Source organism: Condylostylus longicornis, unplaced genomic scaffold (genome assembly GCF_029603195.1).
Source record: "Condylostylus longicornis isolate FDR11 unplaced genomic scaffold, ASM2960319v2 ptg000024l, whole genome shotgun sequence".
Taxonomy (NCBI): Eukaryota; Metazoa; Arthropoda; class Insecta; order Diptera; family Dolichopodidae; genus Condylostylus; species Condylostylus longicornis.
In genome coordinates this window covers 123,266-142,680 of record NW_026577993.1, presented here as the reverse complement: position 1 = coordinate 142,680, position 19,415 = coordinate 123,266, and the positions used below count along the sequence as shown (strand labels likewise).

General features: G+C 30.1%; 1 protein-coding gene across 1 annotated transcript; it reads right to left on the bottom strand.

Annotated features, from left to right (window-relative positions):
* Nucleotides 1–640: 640 nt before the first annotated feature.
* Nucleotides 641–18,991, bottom strand: LOC129606997 (tRNA-dihydrouridine(20) synthase [NAD(P)+]-like). Its single transcript, XM_055517677.1, has 8 exons — nucleotides 18,902–18,991; nucleotides 18,333–18,510; nucleotides 17,979–18,279; nucleotides 17,798–17,919; nucleotides 17,569–17,739; nucleotides 17,339–17,507; nucleotides 17,064–17,272; nucleotides 641–943 (listed from the first exon to the last, which is right to left on the bottom strand). Exons 1-8 carry the CDS (start codon nucleotides 18,974–18,976, stop codon nucleotides 693–695), a joined length of 1,476 nt encoding a protein of 491 aa, XP_055373652.1. The 5' UTR covers nucleotides 18,977–18,991; the 3' UTR covers nucleotides 641–692.
* Between the last annotated feature and the right edge of the window lie 424 nt (nucleotides 18,992–19,415).

Here is a 19,415-nt window from a genome sequence, read left to right as displayed (position 1 = left end):
CCTACTTATATATTAACTTGTGTGAAATTTCAATATCACAGAATTTATAATTTCTGAAATATAGCCAAATAACTTTTCAAGTTGTATGGCAGCTACCAGAAGGAGCCAAGAAATATCAACGACTTTTATCAAACACATCGGCCCTACTAATATATTCACTTACGCCAAATTTCAATATCGAAGTTTACATATAGCTTTTAAGATATAGTGAAATAAATTTTGAATATTGTAAATATAAATTTGATTTATGTAAAAAATAAGTGTTCAAAAAGTTTCAGTCAATACAAAAAATTTCGTAAATTCAAACGAATTTTGAAAATTTTTAGTAGCATACGTACATAGATACACACAAATGTATTATGTAGAACTTACATAAAATCTGTAGAACATGACTTGCGTACATATTTGGTTTCCTTTTAAAAAAGAAAAATAAATAGCTTTATAAAATTGATAAATATACATATAAATAATGAACAATTAACTTTTAACCCAAAATTTCAGCATATTAACAATTCAGATCAAATGTTTTAGAAAGGTTCCAATAAGGACTGCTTCTTACCCAAACAAGCCTTTTTCTTACGCCAAGAATAAGAAGTTCTTTCCTTATTTCGTAATTATTGCTCGTAAAAAAAATAATAAATTTCTCCTATTTTGCGTTTTATTTGAAAATTGGAAATCAAAACAAATAATTTCTACTTCAAAATACTACCATTTTTTATTAATGATTCTTCGCTTACTAATCCTATGAACAAAATGCAAACTAAAGCAGCTCCTTGTTCTGCATATTTTTTGTTTTTTTCCCAAAAAGTACTCGCATACCTTTTCCCATTGTATTTCAATTTCGTTCGAAATAGTTTATCTTTTTGAAACGTTTCATATATAGGCATCGGAATATTATTCTTTTTTGCGTAATTATGAAGAATACTCTTTGGTAGATCTGGATCTGGAAATAAACATCATAATTTTATAGAGTTTTCCTGGTGAATATATTTAGGTGAATATATAAATATAATATACTTTGTAATAAATTTTGTACAAAAATATAATTTACAGAAAATACTAAATTCATAATTTACAGAAATGTTGCATTGCAGTACGAAACAAATTGGAATACGCGTATGAAAATTAGTTCGTACATTTACATACAAAATTCAGTACGTACTATTTCCATTTAAAACATTTTAACAAAATTTTAAACAAAATTCGCAAAATGTTTAATTTTGCTTTCACTGTTTTAAATTTACTTAGCAATAAAACTACAAAATTGTAATTACATATGTATATAAATATATCTGACCATTGGTGCAGTGGTTATGGCACCGGTCCTTTAACCGAAGGGTCTCGGGTTCAAACCCCGGTCAGGTCACTATAAAAATTATATTCAATATTATTATAACTTAATATACAATACTAATAAAAATGTTATACAAGTAATTTTCAAATATTCCTAATATTCGATATTAAAAAAAAAAAAACTAAGAAAAATAAATAGTAAATATTAATAACCTCAAATAATTAATATATAAATAAAAAACTACGGCAGGCTAGTCACCTACCTAGTTAAACCCTATGACGCTATGAAACTAGTGCATGAGAAATCATGCACTAGCCCTATGCTCCTTCTAGGAGTGAACAAAGGAAAAAAAAAAAAAAAAAAAAATGTATATAAATATATAAATTCCAAGAGAAATTCTTATTTTGGGGTATGCTTTATTTTTTAAAAAACTTTAATTTGTGATATTATTTTTTATCCAATTTTTTTTTATTAAATTTGTTTTGTTAAAAATGAAGTCACGTCACAAAAATTTTTCTTTAATTTACTATATTTTTTTCTCAAATAGTTCACTTTTTCATCAATTATCGTTCACACATTTGAAAATGAATAAGCAATACAAACAAGCAATACAAAAAAAAATTTTCGTCCAAATTGAAAAACAGTTGAGTCCCCATAGAGAATGTACATGATACGCTAAAAATTTAGTATTTTTAGGATGACAATTCTTTCTCATTATTATTTTTGTAATGAGTACACTTTATTTATCACAAAAATAATAAGAAAGAATTTTGTGAAAATAAAAATTGAAACTAGAAAAAATTATAATTAAAATTAATAAACTTAAATAATTTAAAAGTAAATTTTTAAAAAAGCTGAGAATGATTTAATTTCCCATAAAAGAATTAAGTTTTGTGTTAAAAAATATACACTTATATTATTTGTTTAATTAAAAATTCACTTGGGGTGATGGGGTATTATTGAAAAGTATTTTAGTTTTCAGTATATTTCAACTTTTGGAAATGATTTTATGCTGCAAAACTACAAATTTTTGAATAACAACCCTTCGCGTCTAGCGATGCCACTATCAGAATATGGGTGATAGAGTTTATAAAAAAATTTCTTTACATAAGTATGTAGGTAAAAAGTCTATAATATGAACGTGGAAACAGCAGAATATTAGTAATTATTAATTTTTTATTATAAAATTTATGTTATAAAATTTTATAATAAAAAATTATTATAAAATTTGCTGTTCTTATTTTGAAAAGCAGTGCTTTCAAAAAGAGCATAATTTTATCTATACAATTTTAAGATAGGAAATTTCTTTTGAAAAATTTTAAAATTTGATATGCAATATATTTGCAATAAGATGTACAAAATTTGTTTAAAATGCTGTGGAAAGTTGCAATGCAAGGAATTAAAAAGGCCCCTAAATTAATATTGCAAACATTGACATAGCAAAAATATTAAGGCCTGGACGAGCTTTTCTTGTTTTGTGAACGTTTGTGTTAAAACTTACTATGAACAATATTGAATAAGACCTAACAATTTTCATATTAAAATGTTATTTGTAGTTTTCTGAGCAACATATCAAAAATTCAAAATTCAAATCGAAATTTTAACTATAATTTTGTTTATATATATGTATTTTCCCGCATTTGTTTTCAACCGCTTCGTCAGGCATCATATCTAAGAAAATTAGAAGTAAAAAATTATAATACACTTAATATTATTTTTACAGCCGTGGTTTAAATGCAAATAACCATGTCACGTTCTTTAGTGACATTATGTCAGGTGCTAATCTACCAACCTTAAAATACTTTATCGCGTCTATAGACACGACTACAGGAAAGGCATATTTGAGGTGACTTGACACGACAAACAGAATATGGGTGATCACATAACCAACCGCATTGTGTATTGTCTAGTTAAGTGAAAGTTCTACAGAATATTACAAAAATGTCTGTTAAATACTTCTTTCCAATTTTTAGGGCATTAGTATGCTTATACTTAACATATCTAGAAAAATGTAACTTTGGCTCTTAGTAGAGTTTCACTTTGTGCTACCCGAATTCCCTGAAATTCTCGTCAGTTATTTTCGGTAACAACCAGAACTCAAATATCAAATTTCAAGAAATTCAATAAATTCGTTCCGTAGATATGGTGAAAAATGTAGAATTGGCCCGCAAATTAGTTTTCAAGTCCTGATCTTTCCAAAAAATTTATATGCTCATTGCTTTAATACGAGGAATTCAAATATTAAATTTCAATGAAATCGGTTGATTATTTCTCTTTATATACACAAAAATGTATATTTGGCCCGTAGTAAATGTCTAGTTGCTGACGGTCGAGCTGAGCTTATATATGAAATTTCAAGTAAATCGGTTGAATATGTTCTTCAAAATGTTTAAAAATGTAAAACAGGCCCGCAAAAAGGTGCAGTTCCCGAGGCCTGATATATCCTAAAAATTGATGAATCCGTGCCATGATGGAAATAAACTTACATATAAAATTTCATCAAAATCGGTTCAGCTGAACTTGGGATACACGCGTGCACCCACAGACCGACAGACCGATAGGTTGCTAAAAATAGTTTATTTACACTTCCCTACTATGGAGAAGTGCATTCCCACCGAAAACTCGATATGCAAAATTTGTTGCCATCAAATAACCTAAATATTGTATACACAATGCGGTCAGTAAAAATTTAGCCGAGATGATTGTTAGAAAAATTCTTTCGGTTATAAGTAGATGGTCATCGAATAATAATCCCACGTAGGTCGGAAATCCCAATACAGAAAAAGGAGAGATAGATTCCACTGATTCGTTATTGACATATTCTAACAATATTTCAATAAATGAATCAATAAATTCCATTAAAATTAGAATAAATTTTTCCAGGAGTTATGAGTGCCTATTCACACAATTATGAGTGAATAAACTCTCACAAAAAAGCTACACTATTAAGATCAATAAATAAACTACTCTCTATTTGATAGCCATTCATTATAAAAAGACTCATTGGTAAGCTCATACTAGGCCTATCTGGCATAAAGCTTAAAAGGAAAAAAATTCTCATTTAAAAGAAAAAAATAAGCCAGACGGAAAATTTGAAAAACCTTTTAAAAACTTTTAAATATTTAATAAACGTATTTATCATTCAAAGTATTTATCAAGCAAACAAATATTTTTTAGAAAATCTTTTGACATAGGCAAAAAAAAACATGTTTCGATAGCTGTAAGATTTAAAACATTGAGAAAATAACAGCATCATCATTTTCCACGACTGATAGAAATATAGTCCTGCACCCTAAGAGAGAGAGAGACAGTTCACAGCTGACGAATTTACACGTATTTTTATGCGATCTATAGAGGACCCTTTTTAACATTATAAATCTCCCACAACTTTTTTGAAATTTTTAATTAGAAAAAATTAAAATTCAATCTTTTTCTACTTTCCTAGTGCTTACATTCTTATAATTTTGTGTTATTAAAACATTAAAATATTGATTTAAAAAAAACTTCGAAGTTTTTTAATTTTTTTAAGATTTCAATAAATGTTACACTACAAGAAAAAAAAATCTGATGTGGTCAGCGCATAACCGACCGTAATGTGTATTGTCTAGTTAAGTGAAAGTGTTACAGAATATTCTTTCCAATTTTTAGGACATTAGTAAGCTTATAGTTAGCATACCTAGAAAAATGTAAATTTGACTCTTAGTAGAGTTTCGCTTTGTGCTACCCGAATTCCCTGAAATGCTCGCCAGCTAGTTTCGATAACAACCAGAACTCAAATATCAAATTTCAAGAAACTCCATCAATTCGCTCCGTAGATATGGTGAAAAATGTAAAATCGGCCCGCAGATCAGTTTTCGAGCCCTGATCTTTCCAAAAAATTTACATGTTCATTGTTTTAATACAAGCAATTCAAATATTAAATTTCAATGAAATCGGTTGATTATTTCTCTTTATATACACAAAAGTGTATGTTTGGCCCGTAGTAAACGTCTAGTTGCCGATGCCTGATCTTTCCAAAAAATTTACATGTTCATTGTTTTAATACGAGGAACTCAAATATTAAATTTCAATGAAATCGGTTGATTATTTCTCTTTATATACACAAAAATGTATATTTGGCCCGTAGTAAACGTCCAGTTGCTGACGCCTGATTTCTTCCAAAAGTTAGGAGGTTTCATCGCCGGTAGAGCAAAACTTATATATGAAATTTCAAATAAATCGGTTGAATATGTTCTTCAATATGCTCAAAAATGCAAAACAGGCCCGCTAAAAAGTGCAGTTCCCGAGGCCTGATATATACCAAAAGTTGATCGATCCGTGCCATGGTGGAAATAAACTTACATATAAAATTTCATCAAAATCGGTTCAGCCGAACTTGAGATACACGCGTGCACACACAGACCGACAGACGGACAGACCGACAGACCGACAGACCGACAGACCGACAGACCGACAGGTTGCTAAAAATAGTTTATTTACACTTCCCTACTTTGTTTACACAATACGGTCGGTAAAAAGATTTAGAAGCTATTTTTTTTTTTTTCGAAGTATTTAGTTTATTTTGGTGTATTTTTTCAAAATTAAAATGTAAATTTAATATTAACGAGTTTTTTAGTTTTACATGATATGCCTGCCAAAATGCATACTTCTGATGTAATCACGTATATATCTATATATTTTTTATGTGTATACTATATAAATTAAATTTATATGCTTCATAATTCATAAAAATTATTGCATATGTGATTCTTTTTATATTATACATATATAGCTACTTCTCAGATGTCAAAAAGTACGGGTATTTCTAAAAGGGCTAGAGAAATGGGACAAAAGGCATTAGATAAGGTTTTGCCTCTAGGGTCCCACAAAAATCTGACATTAGAACTTTTTAGCCCCGAAATAGCTCTATTTTAAGATTTTCTGAAAAAATTTTTGTATAACAGCACGGTTTTCTTTTACACTTTATATAATTAGAAACACAAACCAAGAAATAAATGATACGTTTTACGTTATTATTAGAACCACAAACCGAGAAATAAATAATATTTGACAATCTAATGATCTCACATATTTTTAGTTCAGACATCAGATGTTTTGTGGCATCTGAATATTAATGCTTCATTTATTATTGTTTTGAACGGGGGGGCAAAGGTTGGCATGGGTCCTAGTCGGTTTCACATTTTCCAAACATGTGAAGCTGAAAATGCTAGGAAATGCCCTCTGAAAACATCAGCTTTGCCAATAAATCCAACTCTCATCTCCCAGAAGGTAGGTAACATAGTTATCTGCCGGGTGTCTCCTGGGCAACTTACTTAGTAAGGCTGACGAGAGCGGTTGAAAGCGAACACTCTGCGCTTAATCCGGGTTTCGCTGGTTAGGAAGTGCGCGGGCCGTAAATCCAGAAGCGTCTGACCTAGAATAGGCGGCTCTCTGGTCTGTGTCTGATCCCTGAGGGACGGCAGTTTTTGAATCCTGGCAGTAGGTATAAAATGCAAAATTTAATCATTTGCGCAATGGAGAAAACAAAAGAATTAAGTACCCCAGGTGGTAATCCAACTACGTTGGAAAATCCACGCTCTTCGGAAGTTGGCTCTACGGATTCCGGGGAGAGCCATTTATTGCGTTTGATTGATACATTTAGGAGGAACGCAAAAACCCGGCGTTCACCACCTACATGTGATGTGCGCTATTTAGAAAAGAATAAAAATATAGAAGGTGGGCTACCAAACACTCAAGCTCCACAGACCAATAAGGATATAAACATGAGTAAAGCTCAAGCCAAAAAAAGTGATGATTAGAATGCTGACATACATAAAAGAATCAGCCAACTAGAACAGCTCTGTGTAGCTTTGAAAAACGATGTTCTTCAACTGAGGGCTGAGAAAGAGAAACATGTACAAATTACAAACAATAAGTCTAATGATAGTAGTCATAAAGAAAAAGACGCTGCACCACAAGCAAAGAAGGTGAGGTCAATCTTAGACGCCTACTCAACAGATGAGGAAGAACTCGCCAGAGAAACAGATTGGATCCTAAAGCAAAAGAGGTCCAGCAAAAAAAAAAAGCGGAATCATCTCCGGAAGTGGTCCGAGTGACGATCAACGCTGAGAAAGCGGATGTTCCTGATTCTAAAAGTCGTGGCGATGTCACGAAAAACTCTAGGCCGCCTCCAGTAGTCAAAAGTAATGTGGTTGACTACAATTAAATAGAGTCAACATTAAAAAATAAGGACATCAATTATAAGGTTAAAATGATGAATAACAATCAATTTAAGCTTTTTGTAAGTTCCAAAATGGATTACAGGAATCTTATCAGAGCCATGAATGGATCTGGACTAGAATGGCATACTTATGAAAACAAACAGGCCAGACCAATAAAAGTCATGGTAAGAAATCTTCACCCCAGTTATAAACCGGACGATATAAAAGAAGACTTAAGCTCTAGGGGTTACAAGATCTTAGATGAGATCTTAGAAATTAAAAAAATAAAAGAAAACGGCAAGAACATTATGGTGCCTCTACCGCTGTTTATGTTAACGTTCTCAAATTACGAGGAGATGAAAAAAATTTATGAAATCGATCACATAAACAAGATGAAAGTTAGGATAGAGAAAGGATAGGACAATTCCGCAGTGTAAAAGGTGTCAAAGGTATGGTCACACACAAAAATTTTGCCAGAGAGAACCGAATTGTGTAAAATGTGCAGGCAGGCACTTAACATCAGATTGTAGCAAGCCAAAGAGTACTGCAGCAAAGTGTTCCAATTGCTTGGAGGTCCACCCAGCAAACTATAAGGGATGCCTTATAGCTAAGGGACTGTAAAAACGTAGAAAAAAGAACAGCAATAACAACTTGAAGAAGAATTCTGACCAGCAAGTGAAGCAATTCACCTGGAGAATAGTCTCAAAAGATGTAACATACAAGGACGTTCTCCAAACGAAAACTGATGACGGTGGCACGAGCAATAAAGCAAGGGCCAGTTTCGTCAGCAAGCTTTAAAAAAATATACATGCAGAATTTATGTACGTATGTACCTAAAATTTTATTTTTATTGTTTGAAGCGAAGAACTGTAAAATGCTAAATTTTAATAGATTCATATGTGCATACATATATTTGAATACAATTATTATTTTGTTTTTGCCTAAACCTTTTCTTTATTTGAAAAATTACATTCATATGTACTAAATATATTTGAATACAATTATTTTGTTTTTGCCTAAACCTTTTCTTTATTTGAAAAATTTAATTCTATATTTTCACCCGCAGTTTAAAAAAAATAGGTATACATTCATAATTACGTAGATTTGTGCTTAAAATTTTATTTCTAATTTTTTGAACGAAAAATTTTAAAATGTTCAATTCTAATATATTCAATACATACATATATTTAAATAAAAATATTATTTTATTTATGCCTAAACCTTTTCTTTATTTGAAAAATTTATTTCTGTATTTTACCCGTATGATTTAATAATTATGTGTTTTTATATGCCAAACCACAATTTTGAAAATTATTCAATTCATATAGAAAGTTAAAAAAAAACGAGAAAAAAAATAGAGTTGACCTTGTCAACTCTGTGATACCCGTACGAATTTGTTATCCTATGTGCGAATAACTAATGTGCCATAACTAACTATGGGGCAGACTATGACTTTAAGTTGCCGTATTACCATATTAACTTATGTAAAATTTCAGTACTGTGTTTTTCAAAATACTGGTTGTGCCAAACTACTATTGAAGTTGTATGGCAGCTACCAGAAAGAGCCAAGAAATTTTAGCGAATTTTATCAAGCACATCGGCCCTACTAATATATTCACTTGTGTGAAATCTCATTATCACAGATTTTATAGTTTCTGAGATATAGCCAAATAACTTTTGAAGTTGTATGGCAGGTACCAGAAGGAGCCAAGTAATTTCAACGACTTTTACGAGACACATTGGCCCTACTAATATATTCGTTTGTGTGAAATTGCAATACCATAGCTTTAATAGTTTCCGAAATATAGTCAAATAACTTTTGAAGTTGTATGGCAGGTACCAGAAGGAGCCAAGTAATTTCAACGACTTTTATGAGACACATTGGCCCTACTAATATATTCGTTTGTGTGAAATTTCAATACCACAACTTTTATAGTTTCTGAGATATAGCCAAATAAATTTTGAAGTTGTATGGCAGCTACCCGAACCGCTACCCCGATCATGTCCAATTTAAATAGGGTTCTGGCACTTACTACAATAAATCATTTGTGAAAATTTGGTGAACTTAGCTCAATTAGTTTTTGAGTTATCGTTCGGACGGACGGACGGACGGACGAACAATATTTTTTTCTTTAAACTTTTATAATAACATTTATCTGTTATATATTAAAATAAAATAAAACAAAAAATTTAAACAAATAAAAAAAATTTTTTTTAAAATAATCCAAAAAAAGAAAAATACGACAACATCCAGGCAAGCATCGATCCAATAAGCTTCTGGTTATGAGACTACCACCTTACCCAGTAGGCTACGCAGTACCTTGAATTTCCCTTTATAATTCTATATTTTATTCATATTTCGTATAACTCTTCAAAAACCATCCTATTTTACACTATATATATAAGTGTCAAAAAGTACGGATACTTCTAGAAGGGCTAGAAACATGGGACAAAAGGCATTAGATAGGGTTTGGCTTTAGGGTCCCAGAAAAAGCAGTAATTCCTCACCGTCTCCCTTCATCTCCTCCCAAGATGCTATGCGACCACTTTTTTACAGAATGGTACTGCATACCCCTACAGAATTTTTTTTTCTCTTTTGGTAATATAAGTATTCCATATAAATTGTGTTTTGGAAGTGTGAGTTATAACAAGAAGTGAACACTTCCTCAAGAAAATTGTTAAAGTTAATACAATCTACATTTTTTATAATAGGTATGTAGGTACGAGTTAAGTTATGTATTCTTTTCGCGATCTGCTGCAAAATGTATCAGTAAGCAAAACATAAGGGTACATTAAACTTCTTGACAATATATTTTTAGAATAAACTTTTATAAGAAAATGTTATTTTATCGCATTAAACTTTTTACAAATACGATATTTTGGAAATAAATATATTTTTACAAATAGGATTTATTATTTTTATTAAAAATTAAATTATCACTAAAAAAAGTTCATCTGGCATATCGAATTTTTCATGGTTCAAACCTGGGACTTTTTGCATAGAAATCATATGCCATACGCATTACCCTATATACGTTAATATTAGTGTTAACTCATTCTACATAGTCACGCATTTTATTCGTATGTATTATAAACTACAAATACATACGTGCAAGCATTTTAGTAGCGAATTATTTCATGCGTATACAGTAATTTATCGCTTAAAGTGCTTATTGTCAAAGGTATTTTACGATTTTATGCAACATAACTAAAAGCGAGGTTCTAAAATAAATTACTAAAAAGGTATTAGATCTCAAAGGAACTAATTATTTGCTTAATTTTGTATTTTTTCGTAATTAGTTTTAAGAGCTTTTTTTATTTTAAGTTTTATCTTATAAAATATTAGGCACATATGTACATATTATGTGCCTAGTTCCTCATTAACATTTGAAACCATAATGAAATATGAATTTGAAATTTTTTATCATTTTTTCTTTCCTCCTACCTTTCTTTCTTTTTCGTGCAATAGTATTTAAATGGGAAGCTTTTTAAAAAATGTGTATAATAACCTGAAATTTTTTAAAATATTAAACTCTTTTTTACGTAAAAAAAAAGAAAAAAATTATAAGAAATATGACATGATCATTGGCATTTAATGAAAAAAACAGGAACGAAGCCAAAAATTCGTAATATTTCGTAAAAAAAATTGAGTATTGGGCATGGTATAAAGAAATAATAAGGCAAGATATTCCCTGCTGAAAGCATATTTAAGCTGATTTTAGAAAGCTTAAAGAAAGGAAAACGTCACTCAGTGCATTTACTATTTGAACTGTTTGACATATTATTTTAACGTACAATTTTACGAGAGTGGAAAATAAATTTTTGTGTGACGTTCTTCAAAATATTTAAAAATAACTGGATAAAAAATTAATTATTAAAAACTTAGTGATATTCATATGTGCATAATCTTTTGTTGATTTTATTTTTTAAATAAAAAAAAAACTTTTATTGTCGTTTGTTAATAAAAGTAAAAAAAAATTATGGTGAAGTGTATAGTTGGTGGCTGTACAAGTTATCATAGGAAAAAACAATCGATTCGGTTTTTCACTTTCCTTAAAGATCCTGTCCTTCGATCTAAATGGGTAAGAGCTTGCGGGAGAAAAACCAAATTTAGTGTAGGAACTGCCGGAATTTGTTCAGGATATCTTACAAAATGTCCCAGAAAGGAAAAGACTTTTAAAGGAATCTGCTGAACAACTTTATGTCTTCCGGACGTACTAGAAAAAGGCGAAAGAGAGAAAAGAAAAGACAAAAGAGATCGCGAGAAACTCGAGCAGGAAGCTATAGCAGAATTTACCTCTGATTCAATTGACAATATTCAGTAAGTGCTATAAATATTGTTTTTATTTAAAAAAAAGAACTGTGTTAGGTACACTAAACCACCCTATTTAGTCTCTAGCATTAGTAAAAAAAAGAAAAAATTTATCTTACTAGGTACATATACTAATTCGAACAATTTTATGTATAATTTATTGCAGGCAAATTCCCAAAGAAAACGATGATTCAGTTGTTTTAAGAACAGAGGAAATGGAGTTCAAACCGAGTAAGTTAATAAGTAGTTCAAGTTGGTAAAATATTCATAAGCTGTTTTCTTATGTTTTAGAATAAATTTGGAAAACTATTTACAAAAACAAAATTTTGATTTGAGGAAAAAAATACAGAATTTAGAAAAAGAAAAGTCTGATGCCTTAAATAAAGTAAATTCACTACAACATAATTATGATAAAATAAAAGTGATATTTACTCCAGGGCAGGTAAAAAAAATTGAAAGTTTTGGCAGAGTAACCTGGTCGGTGGAAGATATATCATCTGCTATATCTTTATATGCGGCAGGACGTAGAGCTTACCGAATTTTATTGCAACAGTCACCCACTACCTTCTGTAGCAACTTTAAAAAAGTGGGCTCAAAAACTTAAATTAAGTCCAGGTATATTGAGTCCTGTTTTCAAATTGTTGCAAAATGCGACGTATAATGAACTCAAACGTTTGTGCATTTTAATGTTTGATGAAATTTGTATAAAATCTTACTTTGAGTATGATAGCACTAACGACAAAGTGTTGAAACCGAGTAGATATGCACAAATTGTTATGATCAAAGGATTAATTAAAAAATTTGAAATAAATTATTTTTTACAACTTTGATACTCCAATGACGAAAACAATTTTAAAAAATATCATTGAACGATTATATGATATAAATTTTAAAGTTGTTGCTACAGTTTGCGATATGGGTTCAACAAACTATCGTTTGCTAAAAGAACTGGAGATAAATGAAGCACAACCATTTTTCACAGTCAACCAAGAGCCAACATTTGTTTTTGCTGACGTACCCCATCTCATCAAGCTTGTGCGCAATCATTTCTTGGATACAGGATTTGTGTTAGACAACGCTGAAATAAACTGTCAACCTATCAAAGAAATTTTGTTACTACAAAATACTGAATCAAAACTTGCACATAAGCTGACAGATCTTCACATCGAATGCAAAGGAGCTTTACGACAAAAAGTTAAATTGGCAACTCAACTGTTTTCAAATTCAGTATCTTCTGCCATAAGATGTATATCATTAGGATTAATAACAAAAGCTTCTCCAGAAAATAGCCTTGAAACAAGTAAATTTATTAAATTAAATTAATGATTGGTTTGATGTTTTCAACTCCAAAGTTCCGGTCTTGAATTTCATGAATCGGAAAAATGCTTTTGGTTTGGCACAAACTGAACAAAATATAATGTTATGTGAAATGACCAAAACAATGAAAACAATAAAAATTTCAAATCATAAATTGCTGTTGCATGAATATCTAAAAAATAAATATGATATGAAGTACATATTAACAAATACTCGTAAGTTAAATCAAGATGCACTAGAACAGTTTTTTGGTATAATTCGTAGCAAAGGTGGTCTTCATGATCATCCAACTCCCATAAAATTCCAATATCTATTACGTAAATGTTTGTTAGGCCAGTCGCTTTAAAAATATTAATGCATATTATTCATAAAATAACTACTCACTGAAAAAAAATACAATACTACTAATTTTATATTAATTTTTAAAACTAATTTTAATTTTTATAAAATTATTTTCAAAGGTAAAATGTTTTAAAAAAATTGTACAAAAGAAAATAAAAATTCAAATCAATTTCATAATTTTCATTTTGTTAATTTTATCTAGGGAGAAGGGATAATTTACAAAGAGTTGTTCCACATGGAAATGCGGAAGAAACCGAAGATAATATTTCCGAAGACCAACAGTTTTCTCAAAGCTTGTTAGAGCACCTTTCTGAGAAATCTGATGTAATTCATGAAGAAATCGTTTCTGAAGAATTTCCTTTATTAAATGAAATTGAAGAGGATGCAGTAGAGTTTTTGTCTGGTTATTTAAATAAAAAACTTCATTTAGTTTAAGAATCAGAAAGTAATTCAACTGGCTTTACTTGGGTAGATGAAGTTTCAGAAGGCGGTTTAGTAAAACCTAGAACTGATTTTGTTCAAAAGATAAAAAATCTTGAAAATATTTTTATAAAGTTAAATGGTAACCACATATGTATGTATGTATGTTTAAATCAGGGAATTTTAAAAACTTTAATACAAAAATCAAAAGACATTTCCCTAGATATGAATGTTCCATGGGTCTAGATGATTTTAGTTCCATGGGCCAATCGTTAGCCCATTCTTTTGTTTGTTTTCCCTGGGATGATATAAATTTCTTTCGGTCTCTTGGTTTACTGACACATAACCAACCCTTTGATTTTCGTAGGACTACGGTTTCAGAGGTGGAGAGGGTTATGGCAAATTTAAGCATTAAGGCGTCGTTTGGTTGGGATGGTGTCTCGAGCGTGATTCTGAAGGCATCACATGGGGAGCTTTCTCCATTAGTCTGCAACATTTTTAATTCAATAATAGAGACTAGTATATACCCAGACTGCCTTAAAATCCAAACCGTAACGCCAATTTTCAAAACCGGAGATGAAAGTTGCCTTGGAAATTACCGGCCTATTTCAGTTCCTCCTACTCTTAGTAAAATATTTGAAAGGCTTCTGTATAATCAAATGTATTCATACATAACAGATAATAATTTACTTTATGAACATCAATATGGATTTCGTCGTGGTTTGGGCACCCAAACTGCTCTTATTGAACTGGTTGACGTATTATGTAAAAACATAGCACAAAACAAGTTGTTGGGCGGGATGTTTTTAGATCTTAGTAAAGCTTTCGACTCTATTGATCATAGAATTTTACTTGAAAAGTTGGGATTATATGGTTTTTCTTTGGGTGCTATCAATATAATTAACAATTATCTTAATAATCGTAAACAATTTGTTTGTATTAATGGTACCATGGGCGCATCGAGATGCATTGGTGTTGGTGTGCCACAAGGGTCGGTCTTGGGACCTTTATTGTTCCTTATTTTTATCAATGACATCGCAAGATTGCCCCTAAGGGGTAAAATATTTCTATTTGCGGACGACTGTTCGATATTTTATCCGGGCATTGTTCGATAGCATTGATGAAATCAGACTTAATATGATGGAGGACTTGATGAGTATTTTAGACTTAACAAATTGTTATTAAATGTAAATAAAACTAATCTCATTTGTTTTCGAAGCAAGCGAAAACTTGTTGATAAACTTGATTTAATTCACAATGGCGTTCTATTAAGTGAAGTCAATTGCGTTAAATTTCTTGGTGTAGGAACAGACTGTCTTCTGAGTTGGCAGGACCATATCAACTTAGTTGAAAATAAGTGGGCTATGGTCAATGGTTTACTTTATAGGGTCAGGTATAAACTTTCAACAAAAACAAAGAAATTAATTTATTTTGGACTTGCACACTGCCACTTAATTTATGCAGCTGATTCTTGGGCTTCGTTTTCTAACGTGAATAGAATTCAAGTGATGCAAAATCGACTTCTCAAAAATGTTTTCAATCTCCACTATCGTTATCACACGGTTGATTTATATTCGAACTTTAGTATATTGCCAGTAAAGTGTATTTATAGGTTTCAATTATTGTGCCACGTTTATAAAATAACTAAAAGCTTAATTCCAAACACTCTTCAAATACTGAGTTTCCAACATTCATATAATACAAGGAACAGAGATAACCTTGTTGCTTCACGTTCAATAAACATTGTCTCGTCACAGAATATCTCCCACAATGGGGTAATTTGATATAATGAACTTAATAGATCTATAAAGGACATAAATAATATATTACTTTTTAAAAGAAGATTAAAAGAATACTTATTAAACAGAAATATACTATTATCCATTCTCCAATAATTAATAATAATTAGTAATTAAATATGATTTGAATTTATTTCTTCAATGTAAATAATATTTGTACATGAAATAAAATAATGTAATTTGAAATGTAATAAATGAAAAGTAATAAATGTAATTATAAGTAAGTTTGTTAAATAGTTGCTAATTTTATAGTTCATAAGATCTTTTGGTTGAACTCTTGTTATAAAATTAATAATTGAATTTTGTATTCTAATAGGCTAAATAAATAATAAAAAAAAAAAGAATGTAAAAAAAAAAAATATTTTAAAAGTAGAATACACTTTAAGATAAGATATTTAAGTCGCATAGACAAAAATTATAAAAATACAAAAATAAAGACAAAACGAAAATTAAAAAAAATTATTGAATAAAAATTAGGTTTTCTTTTCTTTTTGAACAAAATTATATACATCTGTTACTAAAATATACAGATACGTGCTCCATTTTTCTTTCCATATTAATTTATATTCATTTCAAACACATTCAGATGCCAAAATTAATATAATTGTGTCAAAAAGTACAGATGTTTTGAAATCTACCATATAAAATTTTAAATTGTTTTCATGAAATTGCACGCGATGACATCATAATTTGTTTAGAGATTTTAAGAGCTTCAAGTATCCTACCTTATTTCTTTATACCATGGTATTGGGACTTGTTAGATGTAAAGACAGCTGTATTATCATATTTTATTCAATTCTCTCAGATATGTTGTCTGACATAGAGGTACAAAAAAATTTGGGTTGAAATTTGAATTCTTGATGTTGTTCGGAAAACTCCAAATTTCATTTTAGTATAAAAATTTTTAGGTTTTAATTAAGTTTTCGTATAAAACGCTCAAAAAGAATATAGGTAAATTTTTCCAAACAAATAACAAAAAACAATGATTCTTCAGAAATGTTATTCAATAATGTCAAAACAGCAGGGTCCAGGCCTTAATTATTTGTAATGTCAAGTCATTTTCCCTCATATTTGTGGCTTTCTTATACCAGACAGGATAACTATTAAAATTTATTGATTGCAAAAATTTTATACAAGGCTTTACTGCCAATTTTGAATGTGTATTCCTGCATGCAATTATTCATACCTGTGAAATATTAGGACAAAAACCCTTATATTTAAACGAAAAAAAATTGCAAATATTAAAAGCTTAATTCATTTATCTTCTTAAAAGAAATAAACGCACTTATACTGAAAAGCAAGCTATATTGTGAGAAATCAGAAGAGTTTTAAAATTGTTAGGCGAAAATATTATTTTGTTTGTATTACAGAATACTAACCTTTAATATAGTTTGATCTATAAAAGGCTACGTTTCTTTCGAAAATATCTTCATCGCAGATGTCAATAACTTTAGATTTTTTAGTTTCTGGTTCTTTAATCACATCATTTGGGATGAATCCTGGAGTTACATCACGCCTTCCAAAATTCCCTTTTTTCTGAAATTCCAACTGTTTTTCATAACAGTAATCACCAAGATTCCAAATTGAACTAAAATTAAATTAGTAACATTATTGACCTACTAATACACGATTTTGCATTTGTATATTTTTGTACCATATCTGATGTAAAGTTTGACAATTCAAAAACAGTCTCCCTCGAGCCGTTTCTTGCTGGTCTTTAATCATACTTTGTACACAATATTTCGTATTCGAAGCTGTGTTATCAAAATCAACACAAATCCTAAGGTAACGAATTATTACGTCATCTACTGGCAATAAAACTCCTAAAATGGTTTAAAAACTCAAAAACAAAATAATAGATGCTATAATGTCGTGCATCTTTACCATCTGGCTTAAAAATGGAAACATTATTTTGGGCTGCTCGGGCTATCATAACACTATTTGCAGCACACTTATTGCGAAATTTAATTATATCTGAATGCTTTTCGATTTCTTTTGACCCTCCATTCGCTATTATTGGAATTCTAACAGCCTTTACAACCGCCTTAATGAAATCTAGGATTGGAATTTAAAAAAAAATTACAACAGGTAGGTATCAATACATATATTTTACCCGGATGTGGATCATGTTGCGGCCTTTCATCTTTCATTCTTGCGTGAATTGCAACCGCCGCTACCCCTGCTGAAGCGAATTTTTTCACAATTTCTATAGTTTCTTCTATGGTAGGTAAAATGCTGAAATTAAAACGAAGGTAGGTATAATAAATTAATTAAAAGTACTGATTAGTTTGTACCGTATTTTACAAGTAATGGGAATCTTCAAATGTTCTACTAAACTCTTTAAAATTGCCATCGCTTTTTCTTGTTGACTTAATAGGGCAACCCCCATGCCACCTTTCACAGAAAATTCTTTCGGACAGCCCATATTTATGTCTAAAGCAGCCACATCGTTCTGAACTAGTTTCCCAACTAAAACAGCTCTTTTTTCACATGAGGTTCCTAATTGCAAAATTACCTTGTTTTTCTCACGATCGCATGTTCTAAATATAACAGACCCATCCGACGGATCTATAAAATCGACAGTTTGAAGGACTCCTACAAAAAGAATCTTAATTACTCTGCAAATTAAAAGTCATTGCTTTTACAACTGTTTACTGTTCTAAAACATTTAATTAATTTTAGATCTACAAGCTCTTCTGAATATACCAAATCAGCGCCGTATTCCAAGGCTAATAACCGCATTGGCAAAGTCCCAACCCTAACCATTGGTGCAAGAATAATTTTGTTTTCAAATGTGATTTTGTGGTCTTCCATCCCATTTGTATGCTGCACATTATTCAACAATAATATCATAGATTTATTTTAACAATACATATAGTTTTAAAGCAAATACATATGTACATTCATACATATTATTACGGTTGCCACTCATGAAAAAATTAATAGGTCAAATTTTCGAAAAAAACCACATTCAAGCAAAAAGAGCCAAATAAGATAATATTTTTAATTTTAGAAATCACAGACTTATTTGTGGTCTGATTTGAAATTAAATACAAATATCAACCTTTTCTTGGAAATTTGTCGTTGGTGTATTGTATGAAGTTTGAAAAATTTTGGAGGTGTATCAAATTAAAAGTGAAATCTTCATTTTAACAAGCATGAAAAATGACAAAATAAGGTTCATATAAAAATGTTTGCAATTATTTCAGTAACTTACAACTAAAAACACAATCTGATAAGAGAAAGGTCGTGTCAAATGGCCACTACACGGGCTATAACACAATTTTAACATATTACTACATTTTTATAATCAAATTTTAAATAAAAAACTTTTGGAAAATAAAATAAAGTTTTCTTAAAGTTTTAGAAAATAGGCCAAATACGACAAGTTTCAAAAAAATTAACCATGAGGCTAACATTATTTTAGATAAGAAAAATGGGCAACGTTTGGGATAAAGTGGCAACACTTGATGTGATAGATATCTGATGTCGACAACCGATCTAACCAATTCAAAATAACATCAGGAACGATAATACGGAAATATCGAAAGAACTCGATAATTGCCGTTCATTTTATAAGCGCATCGATAAATTTTTTAGATATCCTATTAATTTATTACAATTAACGAATTAGAAATACCAAAGGAAGGTATATGTTAAAATAACAATAAAGCAAAATTCTTTCTAGGTGACTTTGTCTTTGTTCCAAGCGTTGTCAAACTTATCTGGCC

Excerpts from the sequence above, each read along its gene's own strand:
- LOC129606997 (XM_055517677.1), bottom strand. The coding sequence starts at position 18,976 with ATGTTAAAATTGTGTTATAGCCCGTGTAGTGGCCATTTGACACGACCT. Across the intron at positions 17,740-17,797 it reads GCAACATGATCCACATCCGG|ATTTCATTAAGGCGGTTGTA; the intron begins GTAAAATATATG and ends TTCCAATCCTAG. Across the intron at positions 17,273-17,338 it reads CAAACTTTACATCAGATATG|TTCAATTTGGAATCTTGGTG; the intron begins GTACAAAAATAT and ends ATTTAATTTTAG.